This window comes from Trematomus bernacchii, unplaced genomic scaffold (assembly GCF_902827165.1).
Source record: "Trematomus bernacchii unplaced genomic scaffold, fTreBer1.1, whole genome shotgun sequence".
Taxonomy (NCBI): Eukaryota; Metazoa; Chordata; class Actinopteri; order Perciformes; family Nototheniidae; genus Trematomus; species Trematomus bernacchii.
The window spans coordinates 225,712-242,300 of NW_022987577.1; the positions used below are offsets into that span (position 1 = coordinate 225,712).

The 16,589-nt window shown below is 38.6% G+C and overlaps 1 protein-coding gene across 1 annotated transcript; it reads right to left on the reverse strand.

Moving 5' to 3' along the window:
- Window positions 1-1,508: 1,508 nt before the first annotated feature.
- LOC117479780 (E3 ubiquitin-protein ligase TRIM69-like) lies at window positions 1,509-16,114 on the reverse strand. Its single transcript, XM_034126861.1, has 2 exons — window positions 15,977-16,114; window positions 1,509-4,370 (listed from the first exon to the last, which is right to left on the reverse strand). Exon 2 carries the CDS (start codon window positions 4,359-4,361, stop codon window positions 2,688-2,690), a length of 1,674 nt encoding a protein of 557 aa, XP_033982752.1. The 5' UTR covers window positions 4,362-4,370; window positions 15,977-16,114; the 3' UTR covers window positions 1,509-2,687.
- Between the last annotated feature and the right edge of the window lie 475 nt (window positions 16,115-16,589).

The following is a 16,589-nucleotide window of genomic DNA, read 5'->3' on the forward strand; positions in this document are numbered from 1 at the left end:
TCAAGCCGGTTTCTCAAATTACCTAACCCACCTTTAAGTTGAGAACTAGTGAAAACTTCTTCAGTTAAAACATTTGTAAAAAAGACAAATAACTTTTTTTACTTCTTTCTTTTTTTTTAAATCCATTGGCTCTTTGTCGACTTTATTCAAACTATACAAGCAGTGTGCAGAGAGATGGACAAATATAATTAACATCACACAACAGACAGCTGAGATGTAACATTTTCATTTCCCTTGTTTCTTAACCTGTTACGCACGGCCCCCCCGGTACCGGGCGGATAAACGCGTCATTTGCAGGAAACAACGTCTAAGGAATCTTAATATTTAATAAACTATGAATGTTTTATATCCATGTAACGGGAAGAAACTCAGCTAACTGATCTTTTAAAAAAAAAAAATTCCAAAAAAAAACCACAATGCTAACACTCAGCCTCTGAATTAGCCACGAGCGAAAAAATGTAACCTAAAACGGCACTTAAACTCACAATAACTCCCTTATTACTTATCCTAGATGCACAGCAAACCACTCGTTTTTGGTGTCCTGGAGACACTGAATCTGTGTAAAAAACCTCAACACTCAGTGATAAACATTTGCGACGCTATAAACGAAAGCGTACATCATAACATGTGGAGCTAGGTAGCTAGAAACGCTAACATGGCTTACCTTGGTCAAAACTGGTCTTCAATGGCATTAAAACGATAAAAAAAACGATGCTGCAGTTAATCCATAGGTTCATCGAATGTATCTGTGTCCTCTTTGAAATTATTTCTGATAATCCATAAGCAATAAAACTGCTTTTTCGTTTCCAAATGCCAGAGCTAGAATGTAGCTCCACTCTGCCTTACATTTACATGCGCGCAGCCCCCACCTTTTCTCTTCACAACGTGTGTGTGTGGGGGCCTCCCCCTTCGATTATATTGGCTCTAACGGTCAGAAAGAGGTGTCAACCATCAAAATCGAGCAAGGGGGGCCAGAGATATGGGAAAAAAAACATTTTCACCCAAATCACCTCAGAGGTGGGGTGGTTTTGGCTAAACCTCTCTAAAAAGGTCAAATGTCACTTGTTTTGCATCAATCTTGATACAGGGTACTTATTATATGTTGTACTTTGGATTCCTAAAGCTTTTAGTCTACTAACCCATCATCCAAGGGTAGTTTTCACTATCTGTAAAAAATAATTTTTGGACGGACACTATAATTTACAGTTTTTTACTATGTAAAATCTGAGTTTTCTTTAAAATAAAATACATTTATATTGATTCTGACACTTCTACATCCAACTCACAGATGTAACCTTGCTTTGATAAAAGAAATTATTCATATAACCCTTTTAGAAGTTAAGTTGTAGTCATTTGTTTTGGGCATGTCATTTTCGAGCCTGAAACATGAAAAACAGGCTTGGTGCAGGTTAAACAACTAAAAATAAAATAAAACCATGTTTTATGATCAGATATTGTTGATTCTCCAAGTGTCGTGTTCTTTTATTCCATGAAAGACAAACAACTTCTAAGTTCAACTATTTATTAAAAGAGAGCAACAGATATATATTTCACTTGGCCAAGGACTCCGTCAGGTCAAAGAAATCACAGGCAGCAAAGCTGTAATCTGTAACCACTATATCCATCAAAAAGCCTTGAACCTCGTGCGTGCATACATTTTATTATTCAGGGCGCTGCCCGTACATTTATGATTGGTTGAGACTAGAAGGGGAGGACCGTGGTTTAGACTTTGGCCTCCCTTGTTGGTGCACAGACTTGGACAAAGTCTCTTGGCAACACGAACTCCATTCGGCCGGCCGGTAAAGGTTCCCTCCCTACTCTAGTCACGCTATCCTCCGTAATTTGTTTTGCTAAAGCTTCTGCAATAGATATTGGGAATCTTCCATTATACTAGTTCCCAGTTATGCGTAGGCGAGGAGCTCACACTGTTCAAGGCCAGGGCGATCTCCTGTTTTCAATAACTCTTTGTCTCCACAGTGTCTGCACCTGGTCTTTGCAACATTTCTAAATGCAGCTAAACTTTCTTCTAAGACTTTTCCCTTCGTTTAATATCCAACCCATCAGAACCTGGGATTGATGATTGTGTCTATTTATTCCATAGTCATAGCAACATCTCATGAGCTCAATAAGCATATAATGTAATAATAAGAATCAACCTTGTAATGTTATATACAAATAGACTCAACACAAGTAACTGTCAATACATTTTGTACCAATATACTGTAATTAAAGCATGAATCCTGAATCTACCCTTTAAAAACATGTCAGAAACACCCATCATTTTTCCCTCAATTTAAAATGATTAAAAAGAAAATTGTATATACAGTATTTTACAAATGAAAAAGGAGTGCATCACTTCCACTAGTTATTTAAGCTAGTATGAAACACTTTATGAACACACAACTTGAGAAAATAAATGCATTTTTTTCACCCAGAAATGGAAAGAAGTGGCAAATATTTATGTCATAGTCAATTATTTTAGTCATAACAGCAGGTAGTGCAATCCGTAGAATGAAGTAGATTACATTAGAACATACTCATCAGTATTTTAGGTGTTTATTTGTATCATCAAGGTAAAACATCTCTGATCAGATTCTGAAAAAATAACAATGTTCACAATGTACTTCCCCCGTTGAATACATTTATTAAATTTAGTGTCTCTTTATGTAGAAAATCAAATGGTTGTTCTACTCAGTGTGATTGACAGGAGAGATGATCAGAGGGGCAGAGTTTTTGCCACCATAGTTCAGACAGGGACAAAAGTATGGGTAGAGTTTCTCTTTGAAGCAGCAGCCAGTGAAGGAGTAGATCAGAGCTGCAGCATCAACATCATAAAAGGAGACCAGACCCTCCTCATAATCCACAAACACCCCCACCTTCTCAGGCTGAGACTTCAGAGAGAGACGGACTCCAGAACCAGTAGTGGCTTGGTGCCCATTTTCATTCCTCAACACTATCATCCGGTAACCTTTCTGAGGAGACATTGTGATGTATCCCTTCCTGTTGAACGACTCTCTGACCACTCCTAAATCCCAGGCAGTCTTTCCTTTAACCTGAACCTCGTAATAAAATCTTCCTGAAAAGAAACTCTGCTTTGCTAAAACACAGGTAGAAGAATTAAATCTCTCTGGATTGTTTGGGAGATTCTTCTTCACATCACCATGTTTAACTTGTTTTCTATCATCAGACAGGATGAGGTTGGGATGTGCTGTATCAGGATCAAGAGTCACCTCCACCTCATACTGCTGGACCCTCTTCAGCTCCACATCATACTGCTGGACCGTCTTCAGCTCGACCTCAAGCAGCTTCTTCATCTGTTTACTGAGCGTCTCCTCCAGCTGAGTCACAGCTCTCACCACAGTCCCCTCATATGAAGGTGGGTGGACCCTGACTTCTGTCCAGTTCTTGGTGGGTGGAGCAGCGTTCAGGGACGTGAAGCTTTGGAGGAGGTGGAGCTGGTCTTCAGAGCGTGAGAGCTGCTCCACCTCAGAGCTTCTCTTCCTCAGCTCAGAGATTTCCTGTTCCAGCTCTTTGATGAAGCCTTCAGCCTGTTCCTCTGTCTCTCTCTGCTTCTCTTTGATGGTGTCGATGAGCTCGACCTGGCTTCTCTCAACAGACTCCTTCAGAGCGGTGAAGACCTGAACACCATCTGCTATCTCTCTGTCTGCTCCTTCCTTACTGAGCTCCACTGAGCCATTCATCTCCTGAATCTTCAGTCGTCTCTTCTGGATCATCTGCTGAATTTCAGCGTCTGTCTTCCCCAGCTCTGCCTTCTTTCCTTTATATCCTTCTTTCAAAGGAACTACATCATGTGTCTTGTGGTCTGAATAGTTGCAGTGGATGCAGACACACACCTGGTCAGTCTTACAGAACAGCTCCAGCAGTTTATCGTGCTTCACACACATCCTGCCTTCCAGGTTCTCCACAGGGTCGATCAGCTGATGTTTCTTCAGGCCTGGCCTTGTCAGATGAGGCTTCAGGTGAGTCTCACAGTAGGACTCCAGACACACCAGGCAGGACTTCAGGGCCTTCAGTCTGGTTTCAGTGCAGACGTCACAGGGAATTTCTCTTGGTTTGACAACTTGTTGCTCTGAGCTGCTGCTGCTGGCTTCCTGTTGAGCTGACTGTCTGAACTGAGCAGCCATCTCAGAGATGAAAGTGTTGACCAGCTGATCAGGTCTTGTGTGGAATAACTTTTTACAGTTGGGACACTGATAGGGGACTTTAGTATCCCAGTGTAGAGAGATGCAGGCTTTACAGAAGTTGTGTCCACATGGTATTGTGACTGGATCAGTGAACACATCCAGACAGATGGAGCACAGAAACTGATCTTCAGTCAGCAGACAGCTGGCAGCAGACATGTTTACACTCTGAGGACAAAAAACATATATTTTTAATAATTTGTTTATTTGGAATCAAACTGAGTTTTCCTGAATTCCATACAAATAGTAACTAAGAAACTGAGTGAGATAGAGCCCAGATGTGTGCCAAAAAAGTCAGATAACAGAGATATTTTTCACAACACTATAATAAATTAATCAAATATTGATATATTTTTAGGACTAAATCTAATTATTAATAAATAACAAACATTAACTTACAAACATTAATTTGAGCCAAGTAGAATATATAGTTAAAAACACACAGGACCATGACAGGGAGAGTAGAAAGGTGCATGTATTCAGGTACTGTACTTGTGTACTGAAATATTTCTACTTTTCCATTCATATCATTTAGTGGGAATGCTGATAAAGCATTCCTACTATATGTTATGCTACGGACAAAATTCTTATTATTCCATCCAATTATTTTGGCCCTCTTCTCCTCCCACATTCAACATCGCAGAAACTCCGTTCAAATATCAAAACATCAAAAATAATTAAACAAAATGCCTCTTGAGGGCATGAAGTGACAAAAACGTTCAACATGTCTCCATTAAAGCCCATTGTAATTTCAGGCAGATATTTCCTTACAGCAGAAGCCGCACACCTTTAGTTAAACTGCCAAAAAGGCCACATTATTAACCCGAAAGTACACATATTTCACTTCAGATACTCAACTTTCTTGACATGCTTCACGTTTTGAAATTTCACAGATATCTGTTATCGTTCTTCCACAAAACGTTCACATGTAAGAGGTTTATCTCTCATTCAGAACAATGCAAACCTTTGATCTTGACAGAGCTCAACTATAAACACCTGTGTAATGGAACACGATGATGTCATCACTCCAACTGACAGCAGTCAGTTCTAACTGAAGCATTTTCACTGAAGTTATGAATGTATGAAATGAACAAAAGGCCCAAAACTTCACAGGTTTGGTAACGATGCAGCCATCAACGCATCTAAGCGTATTATGGGATGTCATCAAATGCCGTTGGCATGGCGACAAATCATTCGCCATCAAGTTAGTTCAAAAGTTTGCATTTCAAATATTCTGCTGCTTTTCCAAGCCTTTTTACTTTCTTTTCTTCTCTCATCACACATTCAAGCCCCCAGTGTTCATGCATCATTTCAATCTAAATTCTTCACTTTCTTCTTACACATTACATTTCAGCATAGCAGTTTAGCGTCAGCTTTTCAGCATAAAGCATTCCCACTAGCAATTTCTTCAGGAATTGCATTCTCTAGTTTATTTATACTTTTCCACAAAACAATTCAGCAGGACCTAATGCACTTTTAACTCCAAAAAAATATTTTTTCACAGGTAGTTTGTTACTGCAGATATTACAAAATGAATTATATCAACTACATTGTGATTTAATAAAATTGCATCAATAATTATAAATCCAATAATATATTTTACTTTTAAAAAGGAGATCACTTATTTATTTATTTTGTACTTTTTCTTGTAAATGTCGATATTGTGGTATTAATACTATTACTTCAATTAATGATTGAGTACTTCCTACCACGCTATAAATTGATGTACATTTATCCTCAATCATCATTGTGTTTATTATTACAGCCAAATCACTTCATTTTTCGTTCTGTTAATAAAGTCAAAGGCCTATTTATTCTTGTTATTGTTCCTAAACGACTTTGCATGTGGCTCCTGTAAATCCCTATAAAAACATGTGGGTGAACAAGTCCGACTGGTCTGCAGTGTGATCTTGTTGATTCACAGATAAAAACAGCGTTCAGTGTTAAAGTACATCTGAAAACGTTTAATTTAGTTCAGCTGGAGACTGGGGCAGAGTTAACCTGTTAAGCCCGAGAGGACCCTAATCCTGCGGGTAGTTTTTTCACAAAACTGTGTCTCAGGGCTTCTTAATATTTAAAAACCTATTAATGTGTCATACGCATTTAACGGGAAGAAACTCAGTTTACTGACGATACGATCCATTTTTACCGAAACAAAACACAAGTCTCACAAGAAGCGTCTAAATGAGCCCTGAGCAAAGAAATGCTAACACACTTAGCACAGAACTCAAGGTAAAGATACCCTTATTACTTATCGTAACTGCACATACAAGATATCAGATTAAATCTGAGATTCCACAGATTCTATAGGTATTAGTATCATCACTGAGCGATCAGAACTCGCAACAGGGGAAGCAAACACAGACATCACAACACGTAGCTTAACGGAGCATTCACGGGAGATCGTCTCACCTTAGCTGTTATTCTGATCAAAAGTCATGTTCAATGGCATTAAAACGATAAAAACGCTGCTGAAGGTTAATCCAATGGTTAATCCAATGTGTCTGTCACTTTGAAAAAATTATTGATAATCCATCATTCCATTTTTATGGCAAAAACGGAGATATCATATTAGCTGCTAATGAAAGCCACCAGAGTGTATCGCAGCTTCCGGTTCCGGGGCATTCTGGCTGCGCATCACTCATTCACCAATGGGTAATGTTTAGATGGATTTTAGGAACTTCCCCTCGATTCTATTGGCTCTAACGGTTAAAAAGAGATGTCAATCATCAAAATCGAACGAGCGGGGCCAGAGATATGGAAAATGCACCCAAATGACCCCAGAAGTGGGTTTTTTTTTTTCTAAACCTCTCTAAAAAGGTCAAATGTCACTTGTTTTGCATCAATCTTGATACAGGGTACTTATATGTTATAGTTTGGATTCCTAAAGCTTTTAGTATACTATCCCATCATTCAAGGGTGGTTTTCACTATACAGTAAGTCATATTTGTATTTTGGACGGACACTATAATTTAAAAATGTTTTACTATGTTCAATCTGAATTTACTTGAAAATAAAAAAAATCTATTGATTCTGACTTTTCTACATCCAACATCCAAAAAAGGTTATTAATTTACCCCTTTTAGAAGTGAAGTTATAGTAATTTGTTCTGGGAATGTCATTTTTGAGCCTGAGACCTGAAAAACAGGCTCAGGGCTTAACAGGTTAAAGGCCTATTTAGTGCGAATGCTGTTTACAGCATTCCACTATAGTTCTTCTGTTTCTTTATTCTTCCGTCTTCTTTTTCTTATTTCACCAAATAGTTTGGCTCTCAATAACTTCAGCATACTTAGCTACAGAAATCATTCAAATATCAAAATATTCAGCCTTTTCAGCACATGATGCAAACTTGTCACCTTTCGGCGAAATTCGCCGTTTTGAATCCAAAATAGGTCGTTTGTGTGATTCATGTAGATCTGCAATAAAAATATTTTTGGGGTATGGGGGGGGTCTGGGACACGGAGTAATCTGCGGCCGCGAGCTGTTATGTGCCATCATGACACGCATGGTGTTCTTTTTTTATATATTATAATGAAGCGCGAGCTGTGTGCTCAAGTCTTCCTGCCTGTCGGCTCTGCTCATGGATGTATAATAAGGCTCTGCGATGAGGGTCTAGCTTCAGCAGCTACATTACCTACGGGTGCGTTCGTTAATAATAACTGTGCGGTCCGGAGTCACTGTGGCACAGACTGGACCGCTGGTGAACAGCTGTTAGAACGGGCCTGTCGGAGCGGCAGAGCGTGGTGATGTGCACTGAAAAGTTTTTCTGTCGCAATATTATTTAAGGAATCGTTGAGCTAGCTAACTAGCATACATTGTCACTATCTGCTAACGTTAGCTTTAGCCTTCGTTTTCAAAGTACACCATTTACCTCTGAACTGTAGAGGAGAAGAAGAACAAAGTAGCAAAACATTGAAATACTTAAATAAAGTACAAGTATCTCAAAATTGTACCCAAGTATAGTACTTGAGTTTATGAACTTAGTTACTTTACACCACTGGCTATAAAGATAGAAAGACAGCCTTGCACAGAGGCATGAAAATACATTTTCAAAATGCTCAACAGTCCTGCCAAAATTATAAACTGACTGCTACACAATTAAAATAAATGCTTTTATACATTTCTATTAGATGTGACTCTTTGGCGTTTCTGTTATTATTAACTGCTTTAGTTGTTCTGACTGCTAAAATCCTGTTATTCCTAATTTTAAAGCTGATATTCCGTGCAGTGTTAATTTTGGCAGCTGTTTTTGATTTAGTCTTAGTCTTAGTCTTTAGACGAAAATGGTAATTAGTTTTAGTCACATTTTAGTCATTTCTATCCTTCATAGTTTTAGTCTAGTTTTAGTCGACGAAAACTCAAAACGTTTTAGTCTACTTTTAGTCGATGAAAAATTACATTTTAGTCAACTTTTAGTCAAAATGTTTTCTCTCTTTAAACCAATTCAGTTAGGCAAATACAGGTATCTGAAATTGTAATCAAGGTGACAGCATCAAGTGTTGAAATTCGTAAAGCAACATTTCACTCTCTTAACACTTTACTTGTGTAATAGGATGGGTATCATTAAGGTTTTCTATTTATTAATTTATTAATTAATTGCTTTATTTAAAATGTGAAATAAATTAAATATATATAATTATGTTAAAATATTGTACTGTACTTGAGTAAAATGTTGAGGTACTTGTACTTTACTGGAGTATTTAAATGTTTTGCTACTGTGTACTTCTACTCCACTACAGTTCATAGTTAAATGGTGTACTTCTACTCCACTACATGTATTTAATACCTTTAGTTACTTTACAGATGTGGATGAATGATGTGAAATATAATCAAGTGCTAACTCAGACTTTAGTAAATTCACAAGCTACCCTGCAGTATACAGATATATAATATATCATTCAAACTAGCTGCACCTTTACCAGCTTTGAGAACACTTTAATGATCAATCATTATAAAACATATCATATATATTATTCTGAAATGGAACAATCTGCACAATGACTACTTTTACTGTTGCTACTTTAAATATATTTTGATGATCATACTTTGACTTGAGGAACTCTTCCTACACTATGGTATTTTTTTACTTAGCTACAAGATCTGAGTACTTCTCCCACCTCTGCACACCTGATGTGATAACGTTACTCGTAATTGGGGCAACAGAGCTACGAGTTAAGGAAGTCGAAAATTGTGCATTTCTCCGACTGAATATGACGCCTTTTGGCCGGCTGTTTGGACAGACTACTCTACTCGTGCTAACGCGAAAACATGGCAAACGAGCTTTGTCCACATCGAGCCTTGTAGTGTCTCTATACTTCTGAACGCTCCGTCCCCGGCAGATCTCTGTGTGCCGCTGCAGCGTGTCTGTTAGGCCCCGCCCCCCGCACACAGAGAGACACAGGGGAGATCGCTCTTCTGGAGTGAAGAGAGCGGAAATAATGATATTGCAAGTTAGAAATGTAAGATGCATTTTGACAGACAAGACGGGCAATTGGGGGAAAATATGCTGCATTTTGAATGTCCGATAGTCCACCATTAACACCTTAGTCCCGTCTCGTCTCGTCAACGAAAACTAAATATACATTTCGTCAAATTTTCGTTATCAAGAATCTATTTTTAGCTCGTTATCGTCTCGTCTTAGTCATGTAAAAAAGGTCGTTGACGAACATTTTTCGTCATAGTTTTCGTTGACAAAATTAACACTGATTCCGTGGGGTCGGGGGGGCTCGGATCCTTGTCACCTTTTTCATACCTGATGAGTTTGCATCCCTGATGATGGGAAACCTTCAACTTTTTCAAAATATGTTATACTTTTTGAAATATTCAGCTTTTTAAACTCTTTTTTCAACATGTAACTCAATGGGAGGAACCTTCAAATCCTCTTTTACCTACACCTTGCGCCAAATGCTACTCCTTCCACATACTTTCAGCTAGAGACTTCATTCCAACTTTAAAATGATCACAAAACCTTCAGCTATAAACCTGTTCTTCAGATCTTTCATATCTTTTACAATTTTTGAGATATTTAACTTAGTTTGGAGCTTGGTAAAGAGGCTTTCTTCAGATTTTAACATTAGTGTGTATTGCGCCGCTCGTTAAAGAGCAAAAAGCAGTATTCCTCGTATGTGTGAACCTACCTGGCAATAAACCTGTTTCTGATTCTGATTCTGAATAAATGGGTGAAAATTGCTTGTGTCCATAATGGGCAGCATTAATATATACCCACATGACAGCTCATTGTTACTTTGTAATTCTTCTCCACTACAATTCAGAGGTTAACCTGGTATTTTTACTCCACTACATTTATTTTAGTTACTTTGCATATTCTGATTAATGATGTGAAATATAAACAACCCTTAAATCAGACTTTAGTTACACCTGAGTAAAATTCAGGGAAAGGTGATTGTCAAGTGCCAACAATCAGGAGAGATATTAGATAGTTGGTGCTTGAGAAGACTAAACATTTATCTGCAGATCCCTATAAAGCATATTCATTACTCGTTATTCTCTACTAATAGTTAATTAAAGACTGTATATAATAGCTATTTTGCACATCCCTTTCAAGATTTCAAGATTTTCAAAGGTTTATTGACATTTCATATACACAACACAACTACGGTGTAGTTATGCAATGAATGAAAAACTTGGGTCGCAGGTTCCTCAACAGTGCATTACAAGACATCTATCAATATGTGTGTACCTCCACCATTAAACTGTCAAATTCTGCACATTTCTTATACTATCTACATACATCTTATAAGAGTATAATTCATATGTATAATATCAGTTAAAATAAGTGCTTCAACATAGTTAACATTGCAGGAAAGCAATATATTAGACGTTAAGTACTTTGTCAGGCTTAATATTTATCTGTAGATACCCCCAAAGCTTTTTTATTAATTAAAAGAAGACCTAAAGTATTCTTTAATGTTTAAATAAAGGTTAATTCGTTTTTCTGTTGTGCACATCCTATTAATATCTTTGGACGTCCTCCACTAGCTGTTTTATTGTAGAGATCACTTACAGTATCTTCTTGATTTTTTATATTCTATATTTCTATCATTGACCTTCTACTTTCCCCCTATGAAAGTATGTACTCTTAATATTTTTTTCATCAAATATAACATATTAAAAAAATAATTCAATAACGTGCTTTAACCACTAGGCGGTGCACACAAGGCACACACAGCCATACTAACTTTTTATTATTAGTGTAGGACACTATGTATGTATAACATCTGAAGATGTGTAGTTTTATTCATGTTTTCACATATAGTTCTACACATTACTATCTGATTTGTAAAACATCACAGACAGAAAGGTATATCCGTCATTTAATGGTAAGCTATTGAAATTCTGATTCCATAGATGTGATTCCATAGATGTGTCTCCCATCACCCAAAACCCCTGACTATTCTCTCAACTCAGTATTTACATTCTTATATTCAAAGAAAATCAGTAATATCTTTAAAAACTACAAGTCCCTTTCTATCAGCTGTGCACCGTTATGGTGTAAATATAACCTATCTACCAATTGGATCAAATATAAAAGTCAGACGAATTAGTGTTGATACTGCAAGGAGACGTATTGTGTGAAGAGAAATTGAAGATGTTGATTAATTGCTGATATATTTATGATCCACGTCACGTATTCAGTTTCGGTGGCAGTTCTTCCAGTTTGTCCAGAAGTCTTCTAATCAGGGCTCTATAAATAAAGAACTACGGCAGATGTGTAATATTTAATGCAGCCGAACCGTGTATTACAATGCTGTTATGTGATGACTTTCAAAGAGAAAAGCAAGAACACTCGGAATAAGGCTGTCTTACTGATCCCTGCCTGCTGAAAGTCACTTTTAAAATTAACGTTTGTAATTCAGCTGCTTGTTGGTTATTCAACTAATAGTAAAAATGCATTTAGGCTAAACTTAACTAATCATATGCCTTTTTGCAGTAATAGCCGCTTTCACACCAAGTACTTTGCCGTACAGTGCCGGCACTTAGTGCCCCGGCACTTAGTACCCCCATGGAACTAAGTACAGATCGCTTTCACACCGGAATAAGTTCCCTGAGGGAAGATTACACAAATTCCCAAAACTTTTCCGAGTTTTATGGGGCGTGGTTTGCAATTCGCCCAGCCAATAGAAATTGGTACTTTTTTCTCCCCAGGATAGTACCACCTCTCTAGCAGGCACTAAAAATGGGGGTAAAAGTTCCCGGCACTAAGTACTCTTTTTGGTGTGAACGCAAAATAAGGGGTACTAACGGAACTAAACGGGAAAAGTACGGGGAAAAGTACTCCGGTGTGAACGCGCCTTATATCATCTGAAGCTTGATGGTTCTTGTTAACCCTTAGATGCATAAGTGGGTCTCTTTTGACCCGGTGAGGTGGTTTTCTTGATGTATCTTTGTAATTACGTTTTTTTATCATTTCATATTCCAGCTTTTCCTCAAAAAACATGTTTTGGATATCATGCCATTCAAATTTTAAATTGACATTTTATACATTTTATACATTTTAAGAAATTGCAGTTTTTGTGTTACTACCCCAAGCTTCCATAAGTGGGTCAAAAATGACCCGCAAGCATTTTCTATGGGATCCTCTGGGAACCTTTGATTCTTATCACCTGTTGCTGTCAGGAATACATTCACTGTGGACCACACAGACTACATCACAAGTGACACCTCTCAGGAAGATTATTTTACACAGCAAGATCTGATACCTGTCAGTATAATAATAATACATTATATTTGTAAGGCTTTTCAAGGACTCAAAATCGCTTTACAATATAAGGGAAGGTTAGGGTGGGGGGTATAGGACTATCAAACTTCATCAACCGGCATGGATTGATGGGGGGTGGGCTATGAGTAGACAAGAGGAGAAGAGATGAGTTTTTAAAAGGGACTGGAATACTGTGAGGGTCTCAGAATAGCGGAGATATTTGCATCAATATGTTCAAAACGTTTTTTTTCAAAATGTAAAATGTTTTTCTAAAATTATAAATAGTGAAAAATTAAATATAAAATATTTCTAGTGTGAACCAAAATATAATACTAAATATTATACAAGTGATTTCTCTTAATCAAAAGGACAAAAATGGCATAAAAACACATATTATTCTAATACGGGTCCTTTTTGACCCACTTATGGAAGAGTGTATAGGGTCCAGTCACTTGTGCATCTAAGGGTTAACATCACAATTGTGTAAGATCCTAAATAAATTCAATAGAAAACCATTAAAAACACAATGTGTCCATCTCCATTACTGTCACATCATACATGTATTCATGTAATAAAACTGCTACCATGCTGCTTATTTTGTTATTAGAGTCAAATTATATTTAAAATGCCACTTTAATATTTTCTGAGCAGAGCTGAGGCTTTGAGTTCTTACAGCAAACAGGTCTGGAAATGAGCTTAAGCTAATGCTAACTGTGACTGTGTTCTCTCTAACCCTCACTAGCCGGGTTCAGTCACTGTGTTTGGTTTCACCTCTGCTTTGTACTCGAGGCTCAATGGACACGCTTTTACCTTAAAGCTCCCATGTCATGCTTTTCCGGTTATTACCCGTCCCCTTGTGTGTTATGAAGGTTTTTATGCATGTAAACGGTGTGCAGAGTCAAAACCCTCAAAGTACACCCTGTAGCGAGTAAAACTCTAACACAGAAAATACCTCCCCAAAACGCCTCGTTGGAGATACGTCACTGCCCATTTGATTCTTCCGGGTACCGCATGATGTCATGCGGTACCCGGAACGAAATGGACCAATCCCGAAGAGCTATGGCCACACCAGCAGCGGCGTGTTCCTCCTCCAGAGGTTCGAAGAACCGGCATTTCACAGACGAAAGCTTCCAAAACATTGCCCAGTTTGAGGCCGGATATGCACAGCTTGTTTGGACCGTTTGGAGCAGGGGAAGATCTGGGTATACAACCTGTAAGTTTGCATTGTTATTTGTGTATTTATCAAACAAGACTGTTTAAATGTGTAAACTGTGTTGGACTGCTAAGCCATTGACACAGTGCTAACTGTGCTAACTAAGTTGCTAGAGTTTCCATATATCAACTCTAATATCAGCAGATGGCCTTGCATACATGTATCTCATAGCAGGAGAATGTCTGCATTCACACACAAAATACCTATTGACAGTATACTCCGGGTGATTTGCCGGTCAGTCGCGAAACGTAATTACATTATAGCTGGCGTAGCGATCTAACACACGGAGCTAGAGCTAGTTTTGGTCAGAAAAACATTTTTGTGATGCTACGTTGCTAGCGTTTAAATATATCAACTACAATGTCAGCAGATGGCCTTACATGTTTGTCATGGCAGGAGAATGTCTGCAGTCACACACACGGAATACTCATACAGTATACTGTACTGTGATTTACCGTACATTGTGACCGTACATATACTGCATGTAGCTAACGAGGCTAGCTGTATGCTAGCGCAAAACAATGTATTCATGCAAGTTACATTGTATGGTAGCAGAATACCCGTATACGATTGCAATTATAAACACGTTATTGCTAGCCTAATATGAACCACTAGCTTTTGTTCATAGTAGTTTTATTACACTGCATTATAGTTGCCTTTCCTCCAAGCTAACGTTCATATCGTGTTAGCTACCAAGGTAAACAAAGCTAGGTTAGCATATTAGCAGGCAAGCTGTTCATTACACAACTACTACTAACTAATCTAAAACAACTAAGTTTCTCTAATATTTTGTGATTTGCATTTGATTTCGTCCAGCCAGATCCTGGCGGACAATCCATGACGGGGAAGGGATTCTACTACTACTGAGGCCTCGTGCTAAAAGGCACCGCACCGACTGTGCGCAGGCAAGATGCGAGGAGGAGGAATGAATGATATACCGTGTATATATGTATATTTATGTTCATTTTGTACATTTCTAAAAATAAAGTTTAATGGAAATACTTAGTAGGCCTATCCTTTCTTCCCTGAATTCATATATAGCAAACCATGATTTGATTTCTCATCAAACAGTAGTAGTTTATAACGGGTAAAAATAACTTACTCTTTGTTATGAGAGTAGCTCGTAGGCCACAACGGAAAGACAAGGAGACATACACGAGTTTACAAAACCACGGCACATTTATTGTGGTAAATGCAAAGATAGGTGGTTGAGAGGATCGCAGAGTTAGTCTTCCTGCAGCCGCTTTGGAGAGAGACTGTGTCCGGAGGTGTCCGTGATCGTGCTGATTAGCCTCTTCAGCTCCACCCCATCGTAAGACAAAGGCCCTGGGGCCGTCACACTCTTCTATAACAACAGTTAAAAATATATATGTATATAAAATATACCGCTGTACCGACGCCATGATAAGACTGATGTTACGCTGAGAGCAGCCGGGAAAAGCACTGACATGGGCGCAGCCTCTCTGGTGGTTGACTAATCAGAACGAGTGGCCGAGCTGACCAATCGGAGCACACTAGGCTCACAGGGAGGGGGGGGCAAGAGCTCCAACGAGTCGTTTAGTGGAGAAAGTGAATACTGCTGAATACACATGCTTGACAGAGATGCTGTATGCGAAACCAATGTGAGTTTGGAAAATTGCACAGTATAAATCTATTTTAGTATACCTCAACAATGTAATTATGATCAGTGGAAATGGCCATGACATGGGCCCTTTAAATGTCACATTTCTATGGCCTAAAACTTGATAGCTGATAAAAACAGATCTACAACCCTCAGATTCTGATTAAACCAAACCTTGTTCAAATTTGTAGTGAGTCGTCGTGTCTCTGCAGTTTACTCACCAGTGTTTGGCTGTGTTGTTGAGAAGAAGCTGCTGGATTCAGTTGTTTCTTCAGAGAAACAGAGACGCTGTCTGGACTGAAGCTCTGCTCACACTAACTTTACCTTTCCATTTCTGTGAAGTTATAACTCTCCTTTCAGTGTTGCTCCTCCTCTCAGTGGCCCGTTGCCAAGAGGAAGTGGAGGGGGAAATATTCAAATAATTTCATGAAGCTCAGCTCAAGTTCAAGCAGGAAGACTGGGAATGCATTCATCCACTCCACAGCTGCATGTAGTTAGCTCATTATTGGCATCATCTTTGAACCAATTACATTTCACCTCAATCTCCAGCAGCCAATCATCATGCTGCAGTCAAGCTTTAAAATGGTTCTCCTGCAGTCAGCTGTGATTTCAGGCATTTATACTGCGGCCCACCTCCACCCCATCCACCTCCACCCCATCCACCTCCATCACATCCACCTCCATCACATCCAGTGCCAGGAGAGCGAATCCAAAAACCACACCTCCTCATCAGATCCAGCTCTTCAGCATCTTCTTCATCCCTCCTCCTCTTCAAATGCAGATCTTCAACATCCCCACCAGTGTCTAGACCCATACAGTGTTCCTGTTAGTGTT

What these genes read in the sequence shown, in the direction of transcription:
- LOC117479780 (XM_034126861.1), bottom strand. Translation starts at nt 4,361, where the DNA reads ATGTCTGCTGCCAGCTGTCTGCTGACTGAAGATCAGTTTCTGTGCTCC.